This window comes from Nannobrachium achirus, assembly GCF_963921795.1.
Source record: "Nannobrachium achirus genome assembly, chromosome: 13".
Lineage (NCBI taxonomy): Eukaryota > Metazoa > Chordata > Actinopteri > Myctophiformes > Myctophidae > Nannobrachium > Nannobrachium achirus.
The window spans coordinates 48,072,521-48,093,285 of NC_137833.1; the positions used below are offsets into that span (position 1 = coordinate 48,072,521).

The 20,765-nt window shown below is 42.6% G+C and overlaps 1 protein-coding gene across 1 annotated transcript in view; it reads left to right on the top strand.

Moving 5' to 3' along the window:
• dlg5a (discs, large homolog 5a) overlaps nt 1–20,765 on the top strand; it is a gene marked incomplete at both ends in the record, with an annotated part of 116,453 nt that overhangs the window by 50,152 nt on the left and 45,536 nt on the right. Inside the window, 9 exons of the mRNA XM_080740810.1 lie at nt 441–554; nt 3,439–3,669; nt 4,855–5,039; nt 5,716–5,841; nt 8,880–9,012; nt 9,758–9,885; nt 12,011–12,189; nt 14,616–14,719; nt 20,194–20,286. Coding sequence (XP_080596936.1) covers nt 441–554; nt 3,439–3,669; nt 4,855–5,039; nt 5,716–5,841; nt 8,880–9,012; nt 9,758–9,885; nt 12,011–12,189; nt 14,616–14,719; nt 20,194–20,286 — 1,293 coding nt within the window. The remainder of the gene's footprint in view (nt 1–440; nt 555–3,438; nt 3,670–4,854; nt 5,040–5,715; nt 5,842–8,879; nt 9,013–9,757; nt 9,886–12,010; nt 12,190–14,615; nt 14,720–20,193; nt 20,287–20,765) is intronic.

Sequence of the window (20,765 nt, forward strand, 5' to 3'; positions counted from 1 at the left end):
CAAGCACTGTACTTAGTGTAAGTACAATTTTGCTGTTTCTTACTTTGTCAGTACTTTTACTTCTGTTCCACTACATCTCAGAAACAAATATTGTGCTCTACTACAATTAATCGAAGCCTTTAGTTTCTAGTTACTTTGTAGATTTTACAAAACCACACATTAGATTACCCATGTCATCCCTATATATGTATACTGTACATTTCGACCATTTAAAAATAGTCGATCTACAAGCTCACAATGTGTCGCGGTGCGACGCATTGTGAGCTTGTAGATCTGCTATTTTCAAAAGATTATAAATTTTCCACTTTTGGTGCTATAAGTACACGTTGATACTAATATTTCTGTGCTTTTGTCACAGGAATATTTCTACAATGCAGCATCGGTGCTTTTCTTTGCCTAAGTAAGAACTGCGAGTACTTTTCCCCCACCACTGAACGCAGGTGATCAAGGAGCTGGACAAGCTGCAGACGGAGCTGGAGACGGCCGAGGCCAGGCTGAAGAATACCTCCTCAGAGAAGGTGGTGGCCAGCGAGGAGATGGAGGCTCTCCGACAGGTATAGGGAAACTACATTATGCAGGGGTCATTCATATCACGGGTGTCGCACCAAATTCTGGGCCCTGGGTACAAGGATTCACTGTTGGGCCCTCCATGAATGTTCTTCATTGGGGGAGGGAGTTTAACCCATTTAGACTGGGAAGTGGGAACGCATTATTCTGTGCTTTAACTATTGAAAAATAGCAGATATACAAGCTCACAGCGTGGCACCGAGTGCGAGCTTGTAGATCTGCTATATTTGAAAAAGCGTTTGAATATTTCAAATCCTTCTAAGGTTTTTTGAAAAACCTTTGTTTTTTCATCTCGAAATATTTAGTTCCAGGGACCCCCCAGAAGCAAAATTTGTGTTAAAAATGTTCGCTTAAAAAATACAAATATTCAAATATTTGCACACATTTTCACGACTTTCAAAAATAGCAGATCTACAAGCTCGCAGCGCGGCACTAGGTGACGCGCTGTGAGCTTGTATAACTGCTAAAGTATAAAATAATTAAGGCCCCTCCACCTTGGGCCCTAGTAACTCAGTCCCACTTTTCCCCCCCTTGTGACTCCCCTGGTCCATATGTCTGTATTTGTCAGTTGCAAATCTTAGATTTACACAACCATTATTATGTTCTCGTTTTGATCATAAGACCCAGGTTTTCGTCAGAATATGAATGACATTTATTTACCACGGCACTATGGCAGATTATGAATCCACTAGTACTAGGGATCTCAAACCTTTTATTCGCAAAGGACCGCCGTAACTCTGTCATTTGAACACTCTCCAAGTTACAGACCTGTTATGGTAATTCAGGGCTACCCCTTTGTGTTTCTGGTGATGTTTTTGTCCACTTGTTTTGTGGCAAAAATGGAATTAGGACAAAAAGGTCCACCACAAGCTAGTGATGACCCCTGAACTATGGCGCTACGTCCAGTGCATTTTGTCAATTTGGGTTACCTTTTTTCACTGACGAAAACGAAATAGCTATGCTAAGCTTAGTAAAAAACAATTGTCAATAAAGCCAATTCATGAGGTCTTTAAGCATTGACTCAATTATTCAGCTGCGACTCTATTAGTAACTTAATATAGTGGCACACTTCAGGTAATTTCAGTGCATATTAATTACCTTTTCCCCCCCAAGCAGCAACAACATAACAGGATCCATTTTCAGTCTGTTCATACCTGTCCAAACGTCCCCTGTGGGACTGGCGGCACTCAAGACGTCCAAACGTCCCCTCTGGGACAGACGGCTGTCTGGAGCCTCTGACAGGCTGTCAGTTCAGCGGCTCCTGAAGCAGCCTGTGATGTGTTTTCTCTCAGGAGATCACAGGACGTTCTGTATCCAGTCAACCAGCCGCACACGAAAATAGACTGGCTCATAATAGCTCCCAAAAAAAATGAATATGACTTTGAACACCAAAGTGTCCGGTAGCCACACGTAAATGTGTCGGATCACTCTCTGTAGCTGTCATTAACGCCCTTACACACACTATAGCGAGGTCTCTCTAACGCTCTGCCAGGAAGCAGGCTCAGATACAGGACAAGGAATTCTACTGCCCTACAAGGGCTCGAAAGTCTTGTTGAAAGTCTATTCTCTGTGGTGGGAAGCCTCTCGGACACCTTGTCTGTAAAATACACTTTTTGAGCATAAAATAAAATATGTTCGCCAGACAGAAATTATTTTGTTTACTCCACAGTGCCCCCTACAGATTATGGTCAATGGTAATATAGATTGGGGCACGGTGGCGCAGTGGTTAGCGATTCGCCTCACATCTAGAAGGTCCTGGGTTCGATTCCCGCCGGGGGACGCTGTGGGCGCTGGCGGCGTGTTCCTCCCTCCGCGTCATCAGCACCCACACCCTAGGTGGGGTTGGCGATAGGGCCTCTCTGTATGGAGTTTGCATGTTCTCCCCGTGTCTCCTAGGGTTGATACCCTCACAAAAACATGCAGTAATCCTGGTCTCTATAATGCCTCCCCTTGGCCAGCCGGGGCACCTGATGGAGGGGAAAGGAACTGGTTGGAATAATGTGTTCCTTCCACGTGCTACGTCCATCCCAGGGAAATCCCCCCTGTCAGGTGAAAAGAAATAACTTGGACTACCCATGCATTGAAGGAAGCATGAGGTTTGTCCGTTGTCTCCCCAGGCACGGCAGAGGGAGAGCAGAGCCCAGGATTACATAGGCAATTGGCACTGGGTGAAAATGAATTACAAAATCGTGGGCTAAAAATGATAGGGAAAAAAATGGTAATATAGATTGAGGAGATGAGCAGATGGAGAGAAGTTGGGTCTCTTCTTACTTCCTTCAAAGGTGTTTCCAGTGAACCAACCTGCACAACATCAGCACCCTGACTCTGTTTTGACCACAATGGAACAGAGCCTTCATTAGTATCATTGGTAACACCTGTGAAGGAAGTGAAAAGAGAAGTGGATTCCAGGGACTCTGTGGGTTCCTTTATGGGGGTCTAAATTGACCCAACAAGGCTGCAACTCTGACATTGTACAAATGGAACCAAATGAACCCTAACGTGTTCATACAAGATTGTAACTCTGACAGTGTACAAATGGAACCAAATTTGGTTCCATTTGTACACTGTCAGAGTTATGGGGTGACCTTGAAATTTGAGTCACCCTGAAGACGGCATTATGTGCCGCAACGCGTAGGTGTATTTTTTTAAGTTAACTGTCCCTCAAGGGTGCCTTGGTCTAAACTTTTTTTGCATCAATTTTGTCACCTGGCTACCAAAGAGCACCTTGCGTGGGAGATTTTTAGTCTACAGCCAAACAGATGCACTCCTTACTCTCTGTTTTGAAACTTGAATGTTTGAGAAAAACACTGATATGGCCTATCGTATCGATGAATCGATCGAAATCAAACTGGAATCCCCCCGTTGTTGCAGGAGTTGAACTCGTCGCTGGTGGAGCGCGACCGGGCCATCTGCGAGCGCAACGAGCTGCTGGAGAAGTACTGCCACGAGGTGAAGGACAAGGCGGAGGCCCGGGACGAGCTGAGCCAGGCCTGCAAGGACATGGAGGCGGTCCGCCAGGAGAGGGACGTGGCGCGCCAGGAGCGCACCGAGGCCATCGTCCAGAGGGACCAGCTGCTGCGAGAGTACTACCAGGCCAGACAGGTACCAACCAACCAGGGCAGGGGTGACGCACCAAATTCTGGGCCCTGCCTGGGTGCTTTAACTATTGAAAAATAGCAGATATACAAGCTCACAGCGCGGCACCGAGTGCCGCGCTGCGAGCATGTAGATCTGCTATTTTGGGAAAAATCGTGAAAATGTGTGCGAGTCAAATCCTTCTAAGGTTTTTTGAAAAACCTATGTTTCTATGTCAGTGGGGCTCAAACCTTTTCATGTGAAGGACCCCCTAAAAATGAAATGTATTTGGCCATGGACCCCGATCTCAAAATGTGTTCCACGGACCCCCCCAGAAGCAAGATTTGAGTTACAAATGTTCGCTTAAAGGTGATACACCATGCATTTAAAAAGTATTTATGTCATATTGTTTATGTCCCAAAAACGTTTTTCAAAAGGTTTGAGGCTAAATTACCACTCCTGAATAGAGAGCCTCTATTACCTTTAAAAAATACATATATTCAAGGATTTGCACACATTTTCACGACTTTTCAAAAATGGAAGATCTACAAGCTTGCAGCGTGGCACTGCGAGCTTGTATATCTGCTATTTTTCAATAGCAACCAGTGCTCTTCAATACGTCCGTACGTGGACAACTGTGTCCGTGGCCACGACTCGGCCTCGTCCGTGGCAAATCCTGCTTTCACACGCCCTTATAATGTTCTTGTTTTGATCATAAGACCCCGATTACTGAATGTCAGTCTCCAGGTTTTCTTCAGAATATGGATGACACTGATTTACAATGACGCTACGTACGGCGGACTGTGGTTCTTTTACGTTTTATTTTCAAGAACTCCAATAACTCTGAGAGTGTACAAGTAGTGGAACCAAATGGACCCATAAGGGTTATGGGTCCATTTGATTCCATTTGTTACCAAATGGACATCTGATCCGTGGCTCAAATAGACAAATAAAACAACGGACCTTGGTATGAAACGGGTTGAAAACCTGCTTTAATCCAGTGGTTCTCAAAGTGGATTCCAGGGACTCTGTGGGTTCCTTTATGGGGGGTCTAAATGGACCCATACAAGTCTGTAACTCTGACAGTGTACAAATGGAACCAAATGGACCCTAACGGGTCCATTTGGTTCCATTTGTACACTGGCAGAGTTAAGGGGAGACCTTGAAATTTGAACGTTTGAGTAACACTGCTTTAACCCATGCGTACTGCAGAAACAAGACTCGGCCACGCTGGACATGGAGCGCACCAACAAGGAGATGGAGGTGCTGAGGAAGCAGTTGGAGGGCATGTCTCAGGAGCTGAAGGAGTCCTCGCAGGAGGCCGAGGTGGCCAAGTGCCGGCGGGACTGGGCCTTCCAGGAGAGGGACAAGATCGTGGCCGAGAGGGAGAGCATACGGTCAGTCTCCTCCTGTCATTGTCTCTCTTGTCCTCTTAAAGCGGTGGTTCTCCACCTGTGGGTAGGAGGGACCCATTTGTGGGTCACGGACCAGTTTTTCGTGGGTCACGAGTCGAGTCCAAATCAAATTTTATTTTCCTATGTTTAAAAGATTTTCCCATCCCCATTAAAAAAAGAAAAGAAGACTTGCCATGAAAACGTTTTCAGGCCAAGGACCCCTTAATCGAGAGAGAGATGAAGCAGGGACCCCCCACAGCCCATAGATATAATAGTTTCATTGTTTGACAACACAATTATCAGTGTATTTTGGGTTCATGTAAAAAACAAATCCAGATATACCACTTGAAACGTCAATACTTAATAAAATGTACATTTCACTCTGTACTTAGTCTGCTCTTTTCCCCCTCTACACCCGCTCCCGCTCTACAAGCTCGCACATGAAGCTTGTAGATCTGCTATTTTTGGCTAAAGTTCTCAGAATATGGACGCTAGGGTTCAAGTGTTTTAATATAAAAATCTATCACACAAAGATTTGGAGGACCCCCTGTAGTAACTCTGAGGACCCCCTAGGGGTCCCGGACCCCCTGTCGAAGACCCCTGATATACAGTATTTTAATATATTTAAAAACACACCTAAGAAATGTCATGAATTAAAAAACCTTCTCTCTTCCCCCAGGACCCTGTGTGACAACCTGCGGAGGGAACGGGACCGGGCGGTCAGCGACCTGGCCGACGCCCTCCGCAACCTGGACGACATGAGGAAGCAGAAGAACGACGCGGCGCGGGAGCTCAAGGAGCTGAAGTGAGTCCGCCGCCTCAACCCCAAAAGTTGTTCTGAAGCAAACGCTAAAGAAGCTCCTTCCTTCGTTTTGATAGACGTGGAAGTGTTGAGAAGTGTGTGATCTTCAACGTTTTCAGGCCAAGGACCCCTTAGTTGAGAGAGAGATGAAGCAGGGACCCCCCCCCACACAACCTGTTCATAGATTCATAGATTGTTTTGTTGTTTGACTGCACAATCATTGGTGTATTTTGGATTCATGTCAATTTGTGTTTTCAGATATTTAACCACTTGAAACGTCTCTACACCAAACCTCTTGCCGAAAATAGCCGATCTACAATCTCACAACGCCTCGCGCTGCGAGGCGTTGTGAGATTGTAGATCGGCTATTTTCGGCTAATGCTCTCAGAATATGGATGCAAGGGTTCAAGTGATTAATATAAAAATTGAGAAAAAAGGTTTCTATCACACAAAGATTTGGAGGACCCCCTGTAGGCGTTGTGAGCTTGTAGATCGGCTATTTTCGGCTAATGTTCTCAGAATATGGATGCAAGGGTTCAAGTGATTAAAATAAAAAAGGAGAAAAAAAAGGTTTCTATCACACAAAGATTTGGAGGACCCCCTGTAGTAACTCTGAGGACCCCCTAGGGGTCCCGGACCCCTTGTTAAAGACCTCTGATCTAAAGTAAATCCTCCCCCTTATTTGTGTGAGGTAGAGATGCCCGAAACCACTCTTCCTTTGTGTGTCCCAGTGCATTGTCTCAGTAAGACAATCTGTTTGGCGTGTGTAGGCGTAAGCTGGGCTGTTTTGCTTTTGTGGACGTCATGACAGCTCCCAGTATGCTCCGGATTAAAAGTGTAATCCTCCAAAAAGCGTGTTTTAGCGTTCAGAAATGCACACAAACACACTGTTTCTGTCTCTCCTCACTATAATCACCCTCCATGAAGTTCACTTACTGTAATGCATGGTGTCAAAGCTCCACCTGCTGGTCATAATGTGCAATGGCTGCCCACAGTGATTTTGAGAGTGTAAGATTGTTTTTTAATGTCAGAGGCACCCTCAAGGCTGACCTCAGTAGGGCACCATGCATCTAAGTGACAGAACGGCATTCTATGCATCGCATTTTTAGTTTAAAAATAAACCTTAGTGTCCAAACTCGGCGGCAGAGGGTATTTATTCCAGTCGACGAGGACAAAGAGTGTAGGTAGACTCGTACATCACAGAAAGTGTAAAGAGTATAGACCAGTTAGACCAGTGGTTCTCAATTCAAGGACCCCTACATTGATGTGTATTTGTCCACACATTGACTGCCCAGATTTTCCCTGCTATTCACCATATTCCTGTCCCCGCTCACGGCTTCCTGTTCATATCCTGAAAGAAAATAAAAAACATCATTTGGTTTCCTGTGTCCTTGCATTAAAGTGTCAGTAGAGGCGCTCTGGGCTCTGAATGAACCGGTGTTGCCATGTCTGCTTATAATAAGCAATTTGTGTAGTTGTTTACTGGACTTACTTTCTAATATTTTTTAAACCAGTGGTTCCCAAATCTTTTCATATCAAGGACCCCAGATTAACATATTTGTCCACAGTCGCAGACTCCCATCTGAAAATATGTGGTGCCAGGAACCTCCAGTCCTCCACACAGATTTGTGTTGTTAAAATGTTTCAAAAATATTCACAATGTGTCGCAATGTGACACATTGTGAGCTTGCTGATCTGCTATTTTCAAATGTAAATGTAAAGTAGTAAAACTGAACCTAGTTAATTCTATTGGGCTTATTATTCATAGACCTGGCCTCTTGTTTCTTTGGCAATATCTGGCAACAGACAATTCCCTGTCAATTCCTTACTTGGGATCTCTTGTTCTTCGACTTGGGAGGAAGTGAAAAGATGTTTTTGAAGCAGCACACAGAGAAAAACTCTCTAGCGCCCTCTGTAAAAGAAAATGGCAGCCTCCATAGAGAGGGCCAGGAATAAGGTGACTATGCCGTGATTTCTTGCATATGCCCGATCCGTGTGCACACCGTGGTCCGTTCTCGAATACAAAGAAAAGACCCCATGTTAATCCATGCTAGCATTGCTTCGCTGGCAGCAGTGTTGTGTGAGAAGGAAGTAAACAGCAGAAAGTGGCCACATTGTGTTGAAAGAATATATATCGAAAATTAGGGATGTACCGAAAGGAAAATTCTTGGCCGAAACCAAATACCGAATATAGGAATCACCCGTTGCCTTTTACCTCTCATTGTTTTATATCTTTAAATGTTTTTGTTTTTATAGTTGTAAGGTTTTAAATGTTTACAAACGTTTCTATTGGTTTTGCCTGTATTGTATTTGTTTTACTGAGTTCTCATGATGTACAGCACTTTGGTCAACCTGGTTGTTTTTAAATGTGCTTTATAAATAAATTGACTTGACTTGTCCAAAAAACGAATACCGAATAGTCGAATTCTTAATTATATATATATATATATATATATATATATATATATATATATATATATATATATATATATATATATATATATATACCATTGCTCTCATGGCTGTGCATCTGTTGTAGAGCTACAGTACATGATTATGGCAAAAAGTATAAGGGTCCATATTGAGATCAGTTATTTATAACATATATGTATTTATTGTGTAGAATTATGTATTTACTATTGAGTAGTTAATTTGTGATAAAAGACAATATGTCTCAAAATATTAACATGCCATACAGTTGAATTATTGCATAATAAAAAAAATCAATAAAAAAAATACATTATTCGGTTGTATTTGGTATTCAGTATTCGGTAATATTCGGTATTTGGTATTCGGTAATATTCTGTAATATGTATTCGGCCGTAAAATCCGACCGGATATCTGTTTTTTGGCACTATTCGGACAAATATTTTCGGTGGCCAAATATTCGTTGCATCCCTATCGAAAATAGCCAACCTCCAAGCTCACAATGCGTCACAGCATGGAGGTCTGCTAGTTAATCAATAGAAAAAAAGTCATTTTGGGGGTGAACTACTCCTTTAAATAGTAAATATGTGACTAATGTTCCTGTTCCCATGCAGGGAGAAGATGGAGGGCCAGATGGAGAAGGAGGCTCGTTTCTGTCAGCTGATGGCCCACAGCTCTCACGACTCAGCCATCGACACCGACTCCCTGGAGTGGGAGACGGAGGTGGTGGAGTTTGAGAAGGACAGGGTAAGGTGGAGGTGGCGGGCAGTGGTGTAAAGTAACGTCGTACATTTACTCAAGTGCTGTACTTAAAGGACAACTTTAGTTTTTTACAACAAGGGTTCATATTTTAGATTGTAATTAAAGAATATAAAAGATGAGTGTTAAAATTATTTCATTTTACTTCTTTCTATTGTTTTAGAGATTCTTATTTCAGTGGTTGGGGGCATGCGTACAAGTGGCTAAATATGTCATTTTACACAGAATAAGCCCATTCCCAAGACACAACGAAACCTTTCATGGTTGGATGTGACTTATGGGGGCTAGAAGTGTTACAGTAAATAGCAATTTACATTTTAGCTCGGCACAATTACATCTCAGAGGCAAATATTCCACTTTTACTCCACTACAATTATTTGTAGTCCCTGAGTCCCTGTTTAACTTTTCCCAAACTGAACAAATTGAGAAACACAACTTGACTGTTAGTGAATTCTCATTGTAATTAAGATATTCGATAGAAATGCCAGAGTTAACTACTACAAACCTCCCATGCTAACTGCTTGCCTAGCCACTTAGCCTCTCTTTTTTTGTAAATGAATGCACTACTTGATCACGCTACAGCATCACACAAAAGCATCACAAGTAACAGTTTTGGACACATGGACATATGAGGAAGATAAAACAGCCTACATTCCAGTGCATGATGTTAGGGGCACTGTAACATTTTCCACTGAAAGTCAATGGAAGTGTACGTGTTTTTTAATCATTACAGGACGACATGGATTTGAAGGCGCTGGGGTTTGATATCGCAGAAGGGGTAAATGATCCATATTTACCAGGGGACTGTGGGATATTTGTGACGAAAGTGGATAAAGGAAGTATTGCAGACGGAAGGTTAAGGTGAGTACTTGCCATGATCAGGGAGGGCCATCACGCCCTTGACTTTTAGATTTTTTTTGTCATACAAATAATTTTCGATTAACTATTTTAATTGTGTTTTTTGTCATTGAACTTACATTTTAGGTTGCCTTTTTTAGGTTTTTGAATAAAAACTCACGCAGGGAAGATGGCAAATAACATCCAGAATCCAGACACAGCTGAATGACTAAATACATAATGTATTATGGCCAAAATAGGACGTATATTGAAAATGTATTTTGTACAGTAAGCTTTGTGAGCTCGATCTACAGTATAAGCTTGTAGATCTGCTCTTTTTTGGAATTTAAAATCCTGAAATGTAACAGTTTTGGACATATGGGGTTACCACCCAACAGAGACGATATCGTCGTTGTCGGGTGAAAACCTTGTACGTCCAAAACCGTCCGTTTTGCATTTATCATTTAAAAAACTAGAAGCTCGGCCGCCCTTCGGGCGGCCGAGCGTCTAGTCGGCGACCTGGCCAACTCGGGAACAATGTAAATAGGGAATGAATGCCCCGCCCTTTAATGCAAACCCCATTATACCTGTTGTCATAGGATCCGTTTTGACCATCTGTTTGCGTGTGTCCATTTATGCCCATATATGGAGAGATATGTCTGTCTACGTCCATTTTCTGCCCATATATGGAGATCTCTGTAGGACCTGGTTTGACCATCTGTTTGCCTGTGCCCATTTATGCCCATATATGGAGTTTGCGACCTGGCCAACTCGGGAACGATGTAAATAGGGAATGAATGCCCCACCCTTTAATGCAAACCCCATTATATGGAGATCTCTGTATCTGTCTGTGTCCCTTTTATGCCCATATACTCTATCTGTGTCCATCTTTTATGCCCATATGCCCATATATGGAGATCTCTGTATCTGCCCATATGCCCATATATGGAGATCTCAGTCTGTGTCCCTTTTATGCCCATATATCTGCGTCCATTTTATGCCCATATGCCCATATATGGAGATCTCTGTATCTGCCCATATGCCCATTCTCTGTATCAGTCTGTGTCCCTTTTATGCCCATATACGGAGATATCTGTCATGGAGATCTCAGTCTGTGTCCCTTTTATGCCCATATATCTGTCTGTGTCCCTTTTATGCCCATATACGGATGCAAACCCCATTATATGGAGATCTCTGTATCTGTCTGTGTCCCTTTTATGCCCATATACTCTATCTGTGTCCATCTTTTATGCCCATATGCCCATATATGGAGATCTCTGTATCTGCCCATATGCCCATTCTCTGTATCAGTCTGTGTCCCTTTTATGCCCATATACGGAGATATCTGTCATGGAGATCTCAGTCTGTGTCCCTTTTATGCCCATATATCTGTCTGTGTCCCTTTTATGCCCATATACGGAGATATATCTGTCTGTGTCCCTTTTATGCCCATATACGGAGATATCTGTCGGGTCGAGGCAGGCCCCTGTATTGCCCATATATGGAGATCTCTGTATCTGCCCATATGCCCATATATGGAGATCTCAGTCTGTCGGGTCGAGGCTAGGCCCCTGTATCTGCCTGCAGTGATGTCACAATGACTCAGCGCTTGCGCCCGGCACTGCAGTGATGTCACAATGAGTCAGCGCTTGCGCCGATTTTGCGCCGATTTCCGCATAAGGAGATTCCGAACGTTTCGCGCCGGTTAGGGAAAACCGCGCGTCGGGTCGGGTCGAGGCCCGGCACTGCACTCCGTGCCGCGGCGGGGAACGCGCGTGCCGAATCTGAAGCCGGTGGGACGAACGGTTCTCGAGATACGCGGATTACAAACACACACGCAGAGACTTCTCGCATTTATAGATAGATGATTTAAACTAGTGAAAACAGCCGATCTACAAGCACACAACGCCTCGCAGCGTGAGGCGTTGTGTGCTTGCAGATCGGCTGTTTTCACTACTTTTGTGCGACGGCCTTGTATGATGAAGCAGGGCTTTACTTTGCAAAAGAACGTACACATTTGAAACTTGGAGATACGAGGTTTCCACCCGATAACGACGATATGTAATAACCGTGACCGCTCCTATTCTTCCAAACTCTCCGGCACACAACTCATTTTTAAACGTGTTATTTCGTTCTTCTTCTTCTCCAGAGTGAACGATTGGCTGTTGAAGATAAACGACGTGGACCTGACCAATAAGGACAGGAAGCAGGTGGTGAAGGCGGTGCTTAGCGGCAGCGCCGGCCACATCAACATGGTGGTGCGGCGGAGGAAGTCGCTGGGCGGAAGGATGGTCACCCCAGTGCACGTCAGCCTCGCCGGTCACAAAGGTATCGACGACACCCCAGTGAACCTCATTCTCATCATTATTTTATTTACTTTAGCTATTGAAAAATAGCAGATATACAAGCTCACAGCGCGGCACCGAGTGCTGCGCTGCAAGCTTGTAGATCTGCTATTTTTGAAAAAGACATGAAAATGTCTGCACATCGTTGAATACATGTATTTTTTAAGCGAACATTTTAACTCAAATTTTTGCTTCTTGGGGGGTCCCTGGAACTAAATATTTTGAGATGGGGGTCCGTGGCCAAATACATATAATTTTGGGGGTCCTTCACATGAAAATGTTTGAGAACCACTGACATAGTAGTCTCTCAAGAACAGACTAACTGAGCTCCAGTTAAAGTGAAAAGGACCTTTTCTTTGACGATGGCTGGCCAGATTGCTGACATAAAAACGTAGGTTTTTCAAAAAACCTTAGAAGGATTCAAAAGACACTTATGGAATCGGTTTAAACGATTTTTCTAAAATAGCAGATCTACAAGCTCACAACACGGCACTCGGTAACGCGCTGTGAGCTTGTATATCTGCTATTTTTCAATAGTTAAAGCATAAAATAATGATACACAATAATGTGTACCCGTTCTAAATCGGCCTCCTTCAAAACTGCCCTGAGAATTCACCTTTCAGGAGGCCAGAGGCGGAGGTACTTATCACTTCTTCCATAGACAGGCGAGAAGTGAGCACCTCCCCTTACCTTACCCCCACCCCCTTTTTCCCCCTACTTTGTACATATTAGGGCATTCACCAAATATTCGTATTCGAATATTAAACTCACTATTCAACGTTGTTCACCGAAGTCGAATATTCGCTTTTTTTTATTGTTTTCTCTTTAAAAAACATATACTTTATAAAACTTGGCTAGATAAGAAGTCATAAGAATGAGCTGTCAGTGCCACTGGTGGATGAATGTGTTAATGCTCTATACCAGGGGTTCTCAAACCTTTATAGGTTGTGACCCCCGAAATAAACATATTTGAACTGGGGACCCCCACCCTGACAAGCACTTGGAATTGTAGGTATTACATTTAATGTGACTCGGTTCCGCAGATAAATATTGTGAAAATAGCAGATCTACATGCTCACAACGCCTCGCAACGCGAGGCGTTGTGAGCATGTAGATTGGCTATTTTCACAATGTTCGCCTCTTGCTTACTTAATATTTGACAGTTTGGCCAGTCCTGTCGAATATTCGACTATTCGAATACTTTGAGGTCGAATAATTCGAATACTAAAATTCACTATTTGTGAATGCCCTAGTACATATACGTGTTTTATAAGTGCAATGATATTTGAAAACACTTTTTTTGCCGTTTGTTATGTCCACGAATTGAATACCAAGGCAAGTGAACAAGACCGTAAAGGGACTTATTTGGGGTGTTCCTTTTAGGCAGGGTGTTTAACTGTACTTGTACTGTACTATTTCTTTTTTTTTTTTTTACTATACTTGTACTGTTCTTCATTTATGTCTGATACAATATTAAATCAATCAAAAACCAAAATGGACACGTAATGGTCCATTGGTTCCATTTGTACTCTCTCACAGTTGCAGACCTGTAAGGGTCCATTTGGTTCCATCTGTACGCTCTCAGAGTTCCAGACCTGTAAGGGTCCATTTGGTTCCATGTGTCTCTTTAGAACGGGTACACATTATTGTGTATTATTATTTTATGCTTTAACTATTGAAAAATAGCAGATCTACAAGCTCACAGCGCGGCACCGAGTGCCGCGCTGCGAGCTTGTAGATCTGCTATTTTTGAAAAATCGCGAAAATTTGAATTTTGACCCGATTCTATAAGTGTCTTTTGAATCCTTCTAAGGTTTTTTGAAAAACCTATGTTTCTATGTCAGCAATCTGGCCAGCCATCGTCAAAGAAAAGGTCCTTTTCACTTAACTGGAGCTCAGTTAGTCTGTTCTTGAGAGACTACTATGTCAGTGGTTCTCAAACTTTTTCATCTCAAGGACCCCCAAAATGATATGTATTTGGCCACGGACCCCCATCTCAAAATATTTAGTTCCAGGAACCCCCCAGAAGCAGAATTTGAGTTACAAACGTTCGCTTTAAAAATACATATATTCAAAGATTTGCACACATTTTCATATTTTTCAAAAATAGCAGATCTACAAGCTCACAGCCGCGCTGTGAGCTTGTATATCTGCTATTTTTCAATAGTTAAAGCATTCAATAATTTTAGGCCTAAATGGGTTCTAAGGAAAAAAAAGGGTTAGGGTTAGGGTTAGGGACAGCAAACAATATATTCCGGCCTCATTTACTGCGTCTCTTGTAATGTTTTTGTGCCACTACTATGGAAAACAGAAGTCTCACTTCACTTCAACCTAAGTTTTCTTCTGTGCACTCTTCTTCACTGACTTGTTTGTGTGTCTGTCTGTGTCTGTGTCTTGTGTTGCAAGCAGACAGCGGCATCGGTCTGGAGAGTGGAGTGTTTGTGACGGCTGTGGTGCAGGGCAGCCCGGCGGCCAGGGAGGGCTCTCTGACCGTGGGAGACCGGCTGATAGCTGTGAGTAGAGCTGTCACATTTATTACATAATCGTCTAATCGCGATTATTTGACATAATGTGTCCATGTTGAAAAATGTTCATATATCATTTTTTTAAAGTAAAACAATAGTGGAAATAGCAGATCTACAAGCTCACAACGCGTCGCGATGCGACGCGTTGTGAGCTTGTAGATCGGCTATTTCCACTATCAATGTTCTTTTTTTTAAGTATAAAGTTGTCGAATATGTCAATAACTTCTTTGTATATTTAGGTTATGTGCCATATCTACCATGTGCAACTTCAAAGCCTAAAAGCCAAACAGAAATGTACTTTTCAATGACAAAAACACAATTAAATCGTTAATCGCAATTATTTGAGTGACAATTAATCGTCATGTAAAATGTCATAATCGTGACAGCCCTAGCTGTGAGTCCAACCTCAAGCTCCTTTACAACAGTGGTTCTCAACCTTTTCAGGACGTGACCCCCAAAATAAATATATTTTAACCCATTTAGGCCTAGGATTATTGAATGCTTTAACTGTTGAAAAATAGCAGATAATACAAGCTTGCAGCGCAGCACCGAGTGCCGCGCTGCGAGCTTGTAGATCTGCTATTTTTTAAAAGTTGTGAAAATGTGTGAAAATCTTTGAATATATGTATTTTTTAAAGCGAACGTCTCACGTAACTAAAATTTTGCTTCTGGGGGGGTCCCTGGAACTAAATATTTTGAGATGGGGGTCCGTGGCCAAATTAATATCATTTTGGGGGTCTTTCACATGAAAAAGTTTGAGAACCACTGACGTAGTCTTTCAAGTTCAGACTAACTGAGCTCCAGTTAAGTGAAAAGGACCTTTTCTTTGACGATGGCTAGCCAGATTGCCGACATAGAAACATGAAGGATTCAAAAGACACTTATAGAATCGTGTCAAAATTCAAATTCTCGCGATTTTTCAAAAATAGCAGATCTACAAGCTCACAGAGCGGCATCAAGTGCCGCTCTGTGAGCTGGCACTCAGATGACTAAAATATGACTAAAACTAAATGTTTTTTTTTGTTTGTTTTCTATGTAATTGAAAGATGATTAAAATAAAATAAAAACGTACTGTAAAAATGAACACTGATACCATTGAATAAGAAATACAGATCAAAAGGTGTTGTTGCAGCTTTGCAGGGCTAGGTGGAGCTGTCTCCCCACACAGCTGCCGCCACGTGCCTGCTGTTATGCTTCAAAGTCAGGGGAACATAAGCAGGGGGGGAGGTGGGGTGACAGGTGTCAGAAATGGAAGCACGCATCAGACTTTCCTCCGTTTGAAGAGTGTCCTTGACTCTTTATCACCAGCTCCGGCCTGCCAGCACCATCAGCAGCAGCAGCAGAATTCTTAATCCCTGGCTGGCTTCAAACTCCAGCGAATGCTTCTTAACGCATTTAGAACGTGTACACATTATTGCGTATCATTATTTTATGCTTTAACTATTGAAAAATAGCAGATGTACAAGCTCACAGCGCGGCACCGAGTGCCGCGCTGCGAGCTTGTAGATCTGCTATTTTTGAAAAATCGTGAACATTAGAATTTTGACACGATTCTATAAGTGTCTTTTGAATCCTTCTAAGATTTTTTGAAAAACCTATGTTTCTATGTCAGCAATCTGGCCAGCCATCGTCAAAGAAAAGGTCCTTTTCACTTAAATGGAGCTCAGTTAGTCTGTTCTTGAGAGACTACTATGTCAGTGGTTCTCAAACCTTTCCATGTGAAGGACCCCCAAAATGACATGTATTTGGCCACGGACCCCCATCTCAAAATATCTAGTTCCAGGGACCACCCGGAAGCAAAATTTGAGTTACAAACGTTAGCTTTGAAAATACATATATTCAAAGATTTTCACGACTTGTTCAAAAATAGCAGATCTACAAGCTCGCAGTGCGGCACTCGGTGCCGCGCTGTGAGCTTGTATATCTGCTATTTTTCAATAGTTAAAGCATAAAACAATGATACACAATAATGTGTACCCGTTCTAAATGGGTTAATGAAAGCTCAGGGCTTACAGGGAACACCCCGCGTCACCTTTTTAGCAGCCGGGCTGCTGCACGCCGCTGGCCGGGAGAGCTCGTATCATCCGTCTCCGTCGGGTGGAAACCTCATTACGTCCTTAAACCAGGGTTCCCCAATTAGTTTTCCCCAAGGGCCGAATTATGTCTAGGGTACCAAGCCGAGGGCCACGACATTGCAGAGGGCGACGGTGGCGTTCCCGCTACTCCAGCGACAGTTCAGATATCGTCGTTGTCGGGTGAAAATCTTGTATGTCCAAAACCGTTTGTTTTGCATTTATCATTTTAAAAAATGATTTAAACTAGTGAAAACAGCCGATCTACAAGCACACAACGCCTCGCATCACGAGGCGTTGTGTGCTTGTAGATCCGCTGTTTTCACTACTTTTGTGCGACGGCCTTGTATGATGAAGCAGGGCTTTACTTTGCGAAAGAACATACACATTTGGACGATATACTAGTGTTGTTGCTGCTCTTATACCACCATTATTACTGGGGTTGGTGGGGGCCAGACAGTAGCCCCCCCCGCAGGCCGACTATTGGGGAACCCTGTCCTAAACTGTCGCTTTTCCGGATTCAAATTCAAAAGTAGAAAAAGCACCAGCTCTAAACGCGCCACTTCACGCTGTTTTTTATTTATTATTTTTGTTATAAGCTCTTGTTAATGCTTTTTAATTGGTTCAAAAAATCCCATCTGCCCAACAGCGACGATATATTACCCTTCCCCCATTTCTATTTGGCAGTGTTTTTTCTTTCTTTTTTTTTACAGAGTGAGTCACCGTGTTTATGATGGTAATATGTGGATTGCCAAGTGCGAGGGAGGCTCTTCACTTCAGTCTGCATAAGTGCTCCCCTAGATGTCTTTAGCCTAGCATTTCCCACGCCGGCAGATCTGAGAGCAGATTCAGGCTCAACGTTCAAAGCTGTCTTGTCACCCTATCTGTGTGTATCCGTTGACACCTCCCTCTATCCCAGTTGTAACGCTCCCAAACAGTCTTTTTCCAGGCAGAATAACTTCAGCTCCAAACTCATATCTCACATATGGCTTTTTATTTGCACCAATTTGTGGACAAGGTGAAAAACTGTAAAAACATACAAATACATATTTTTAGCAATAAAGAATGTACAAACACTACTCAAACAATGCAATGACCAATTAAACAATAAAAGGCAATGCAAATAAGATGAAAACAAATAACAACTTTACAAAAACAGTGAACCAACAATAAGATACAAAACAATAAAAGTGACATACCGTGTGGCCTTCTGCACTGAATACATTTAGGAGAGTCAAGTTATCTTGTAGAGACCTCTTTGGCTCTGTCCATTTGCTCAGAGACTCTGTGAGAGCTCCTTCCTTCTGTTCTGATCAGCTTCTCATTACCTGCACCTTACCAGGTGCACCATTATATAGCCTACCAGCCCTGATTGGTAACATGTGACCATTGTCTATGCCCTACCATGGACCCAACAAAGACACCAGATGGCCTCAAAACATATGTCTCCCACATAAATACAACATATTGGCAAAACCCCAACATTTCAGCAAAACCCACACATCCAACAATAAAATAAAATATTTACCTAGCCCCCCCATTGCTGGGACAGCTACACCAGTGTTTCTCAAATGGGGGTAGGTTCAGCCCTAGGGGTACACGGAGGTACTGCAGGGGGTACTCCAGAAAATGCCCTAAAAAAAGACAACTAGTATAAATCATGCTTGTTCATAGTTTAAAGAATTAGGAGGGGAAAAAAACTTTTACTGTTATGTTTAATGATGACACCTGGAGAAACTTGATGAGTCTGGGTTGCTAACCCAAATTACATTTTACCAGGCAACTGGGATAAGTTTTAAAGTTGTTTGGAAGTTATTGACATGAACACTTGACTGAAAGTTTATGACTACAGTGTTGAAAATGAGAAAAGGAGAAACTGTTTGAAACTCTTTCACCACATTTCTTATTTGTTGTTTTATATTCCTGAAATGGGGGGGTTATAATAGCATCATATAACACTATTTATTTATATTTGAATTGCAGTTTTATAAGCAAAATGTTGTTGTCGGGAAAAGGGGTACTTGGATTCAGAAATCATGGAAATCTTCCCAATTGAGTTGTTATGCCAATGAATTCCTCCCCATACACATTTGTGTTGTCACTGCTGTCCTATCCTACTGGCTCACCTGCCAGTGAGGAGCCCCCACCGGGAGGACGTAAAGCTTTCGTCGTCCTCCTCCCGCCCAAAACTCCCTGCTGACACGTGCCGTTCCAGCCCGTAGTATCACCCTGCCTGCCCTGCTGCCCTACGCCCAACACGGACCAATTGACGGACGATTATGACTTTTATGTACAGGGTTCCCACGGTCATTAAATTCCTGGAAATATTTTGAAATTTGAAAAATATTTTTCCAGTACTGGAAAAGTTTTGGAATTGATCAAGGGTCCTGGAAGGTCCTGGAAAAATTAGCTGTGCATTGTCTTTGGTTATTGATTTTGTTAATACCTCTGAAATTACAAATGAAACATTGGCCAAATTGTCAAATATTAGAGGGAGAAATTTTGAAAATAGCAGATTGCGAGGCGTTGTGAGCATGTAGATCTGCTATTTTCACAATAAAACCGTGTTATACAACATTCCTCTACTTTTAGTGCTCGTCAGGGTGGGGGTCCCCAGTTCAAATATGATTATTTCGGGGGTCATGGCCTGAAAAGGATGAGAACCACTGGCATACACTGCCTGTCTTTGGGCATTGCGCATAGGAGTAAGCGACTCGTTATTGAGCTGAATTATTGTTATATAGTACCGGAAATTGGGTTAAAATTCTGGAAATTACACAGAATTACCCTAGCTGTCAAACATTTTGCTAGGGATGTTGAATTTCAATCTTTGTCAGATATGTTACTAGACACCTTTACGAACACATTGGTGAAGAAATTGTTTGGTAAGGAATTTATTCCCAGATTTGACAGGAATTCTGCTAATTGTCCCTGACTAATGTGTGTGACGCTCTAGCATGAGCAAGTATGGGTGTTAATTTACGAAGAGGAAAAAAAAGAACACATAACATTAAAATATCTATAGATGTAAGAGGTTTCTACTCGTGAAAATGTTAACCTGGTCAAAAAACATGCAAAAACATGTACCATTGTTTCCTGTTGAGATTGGCACATTTCACCCAGGTTTTTTCATCTCACTCACGTCACTGTCTGCTTACCTCGCTCGGCAACAAAATAAACAGAAAATAAACAAAAATAAAACTAAAACAATTCACAGGAGGCAAGCCGTGATCACCAACCATCAAGCCAGTTTCAATTGCACTACATTGCAGGCGTTTTTTGAGAGTGAAAAAATAAGAAGTGACATGTGTGATCTGGGCAGCTTGCCCCAGGAAATGTGCCAAGCTCAATAGGGAACAACAGTAACAGAAATGTGTGTCTGCCCCCCAGATAAACGGCATCGCTCTGGACAACAAGTCGGTGACGGAGTGCGAGGCTCTCCTGAGGAGCTGCAGGGACTCTCTCAGCCTCTCCCTCATGAAGGTGGGCCGCCCACGCTTGTTGCCAACCCCACTTATTACAGGGTTCCCACGGTCATGAAATTCCTGGAAATATTTTGAAATTAGAAAAATATTTTTCCAGTACTGGAAAAGTTTTGGAATTTATCAAGGGTCCTGGAAGGTCCTGGTAAAAATAGCTATGCATTGTCTTTGGTTATTGATTTTGTTAATACCTCTGAAATTACAAATTAAACACAGGCCAAATTGTCAAATATTAGAGTCAGAAATTGTGAAAATAGCAGATCTACATGCTCACAATGCCGCGCAACGCGAGGCGTTGTGAGCATGTAGATCTGCTATTTTCACAATAGAACAGTGTTATACTAAATTCCTCAACGCTTAGTGCTCGTCAGGGTGCCGGGTCCCCAGTTGAAATAGGATTTTTTTCGGGGGTCACGGCCTGAAAAGGTTGAGAACCACTGGCATACACTACCTGTCTTTGGGCATTGCTGTTATATAGTC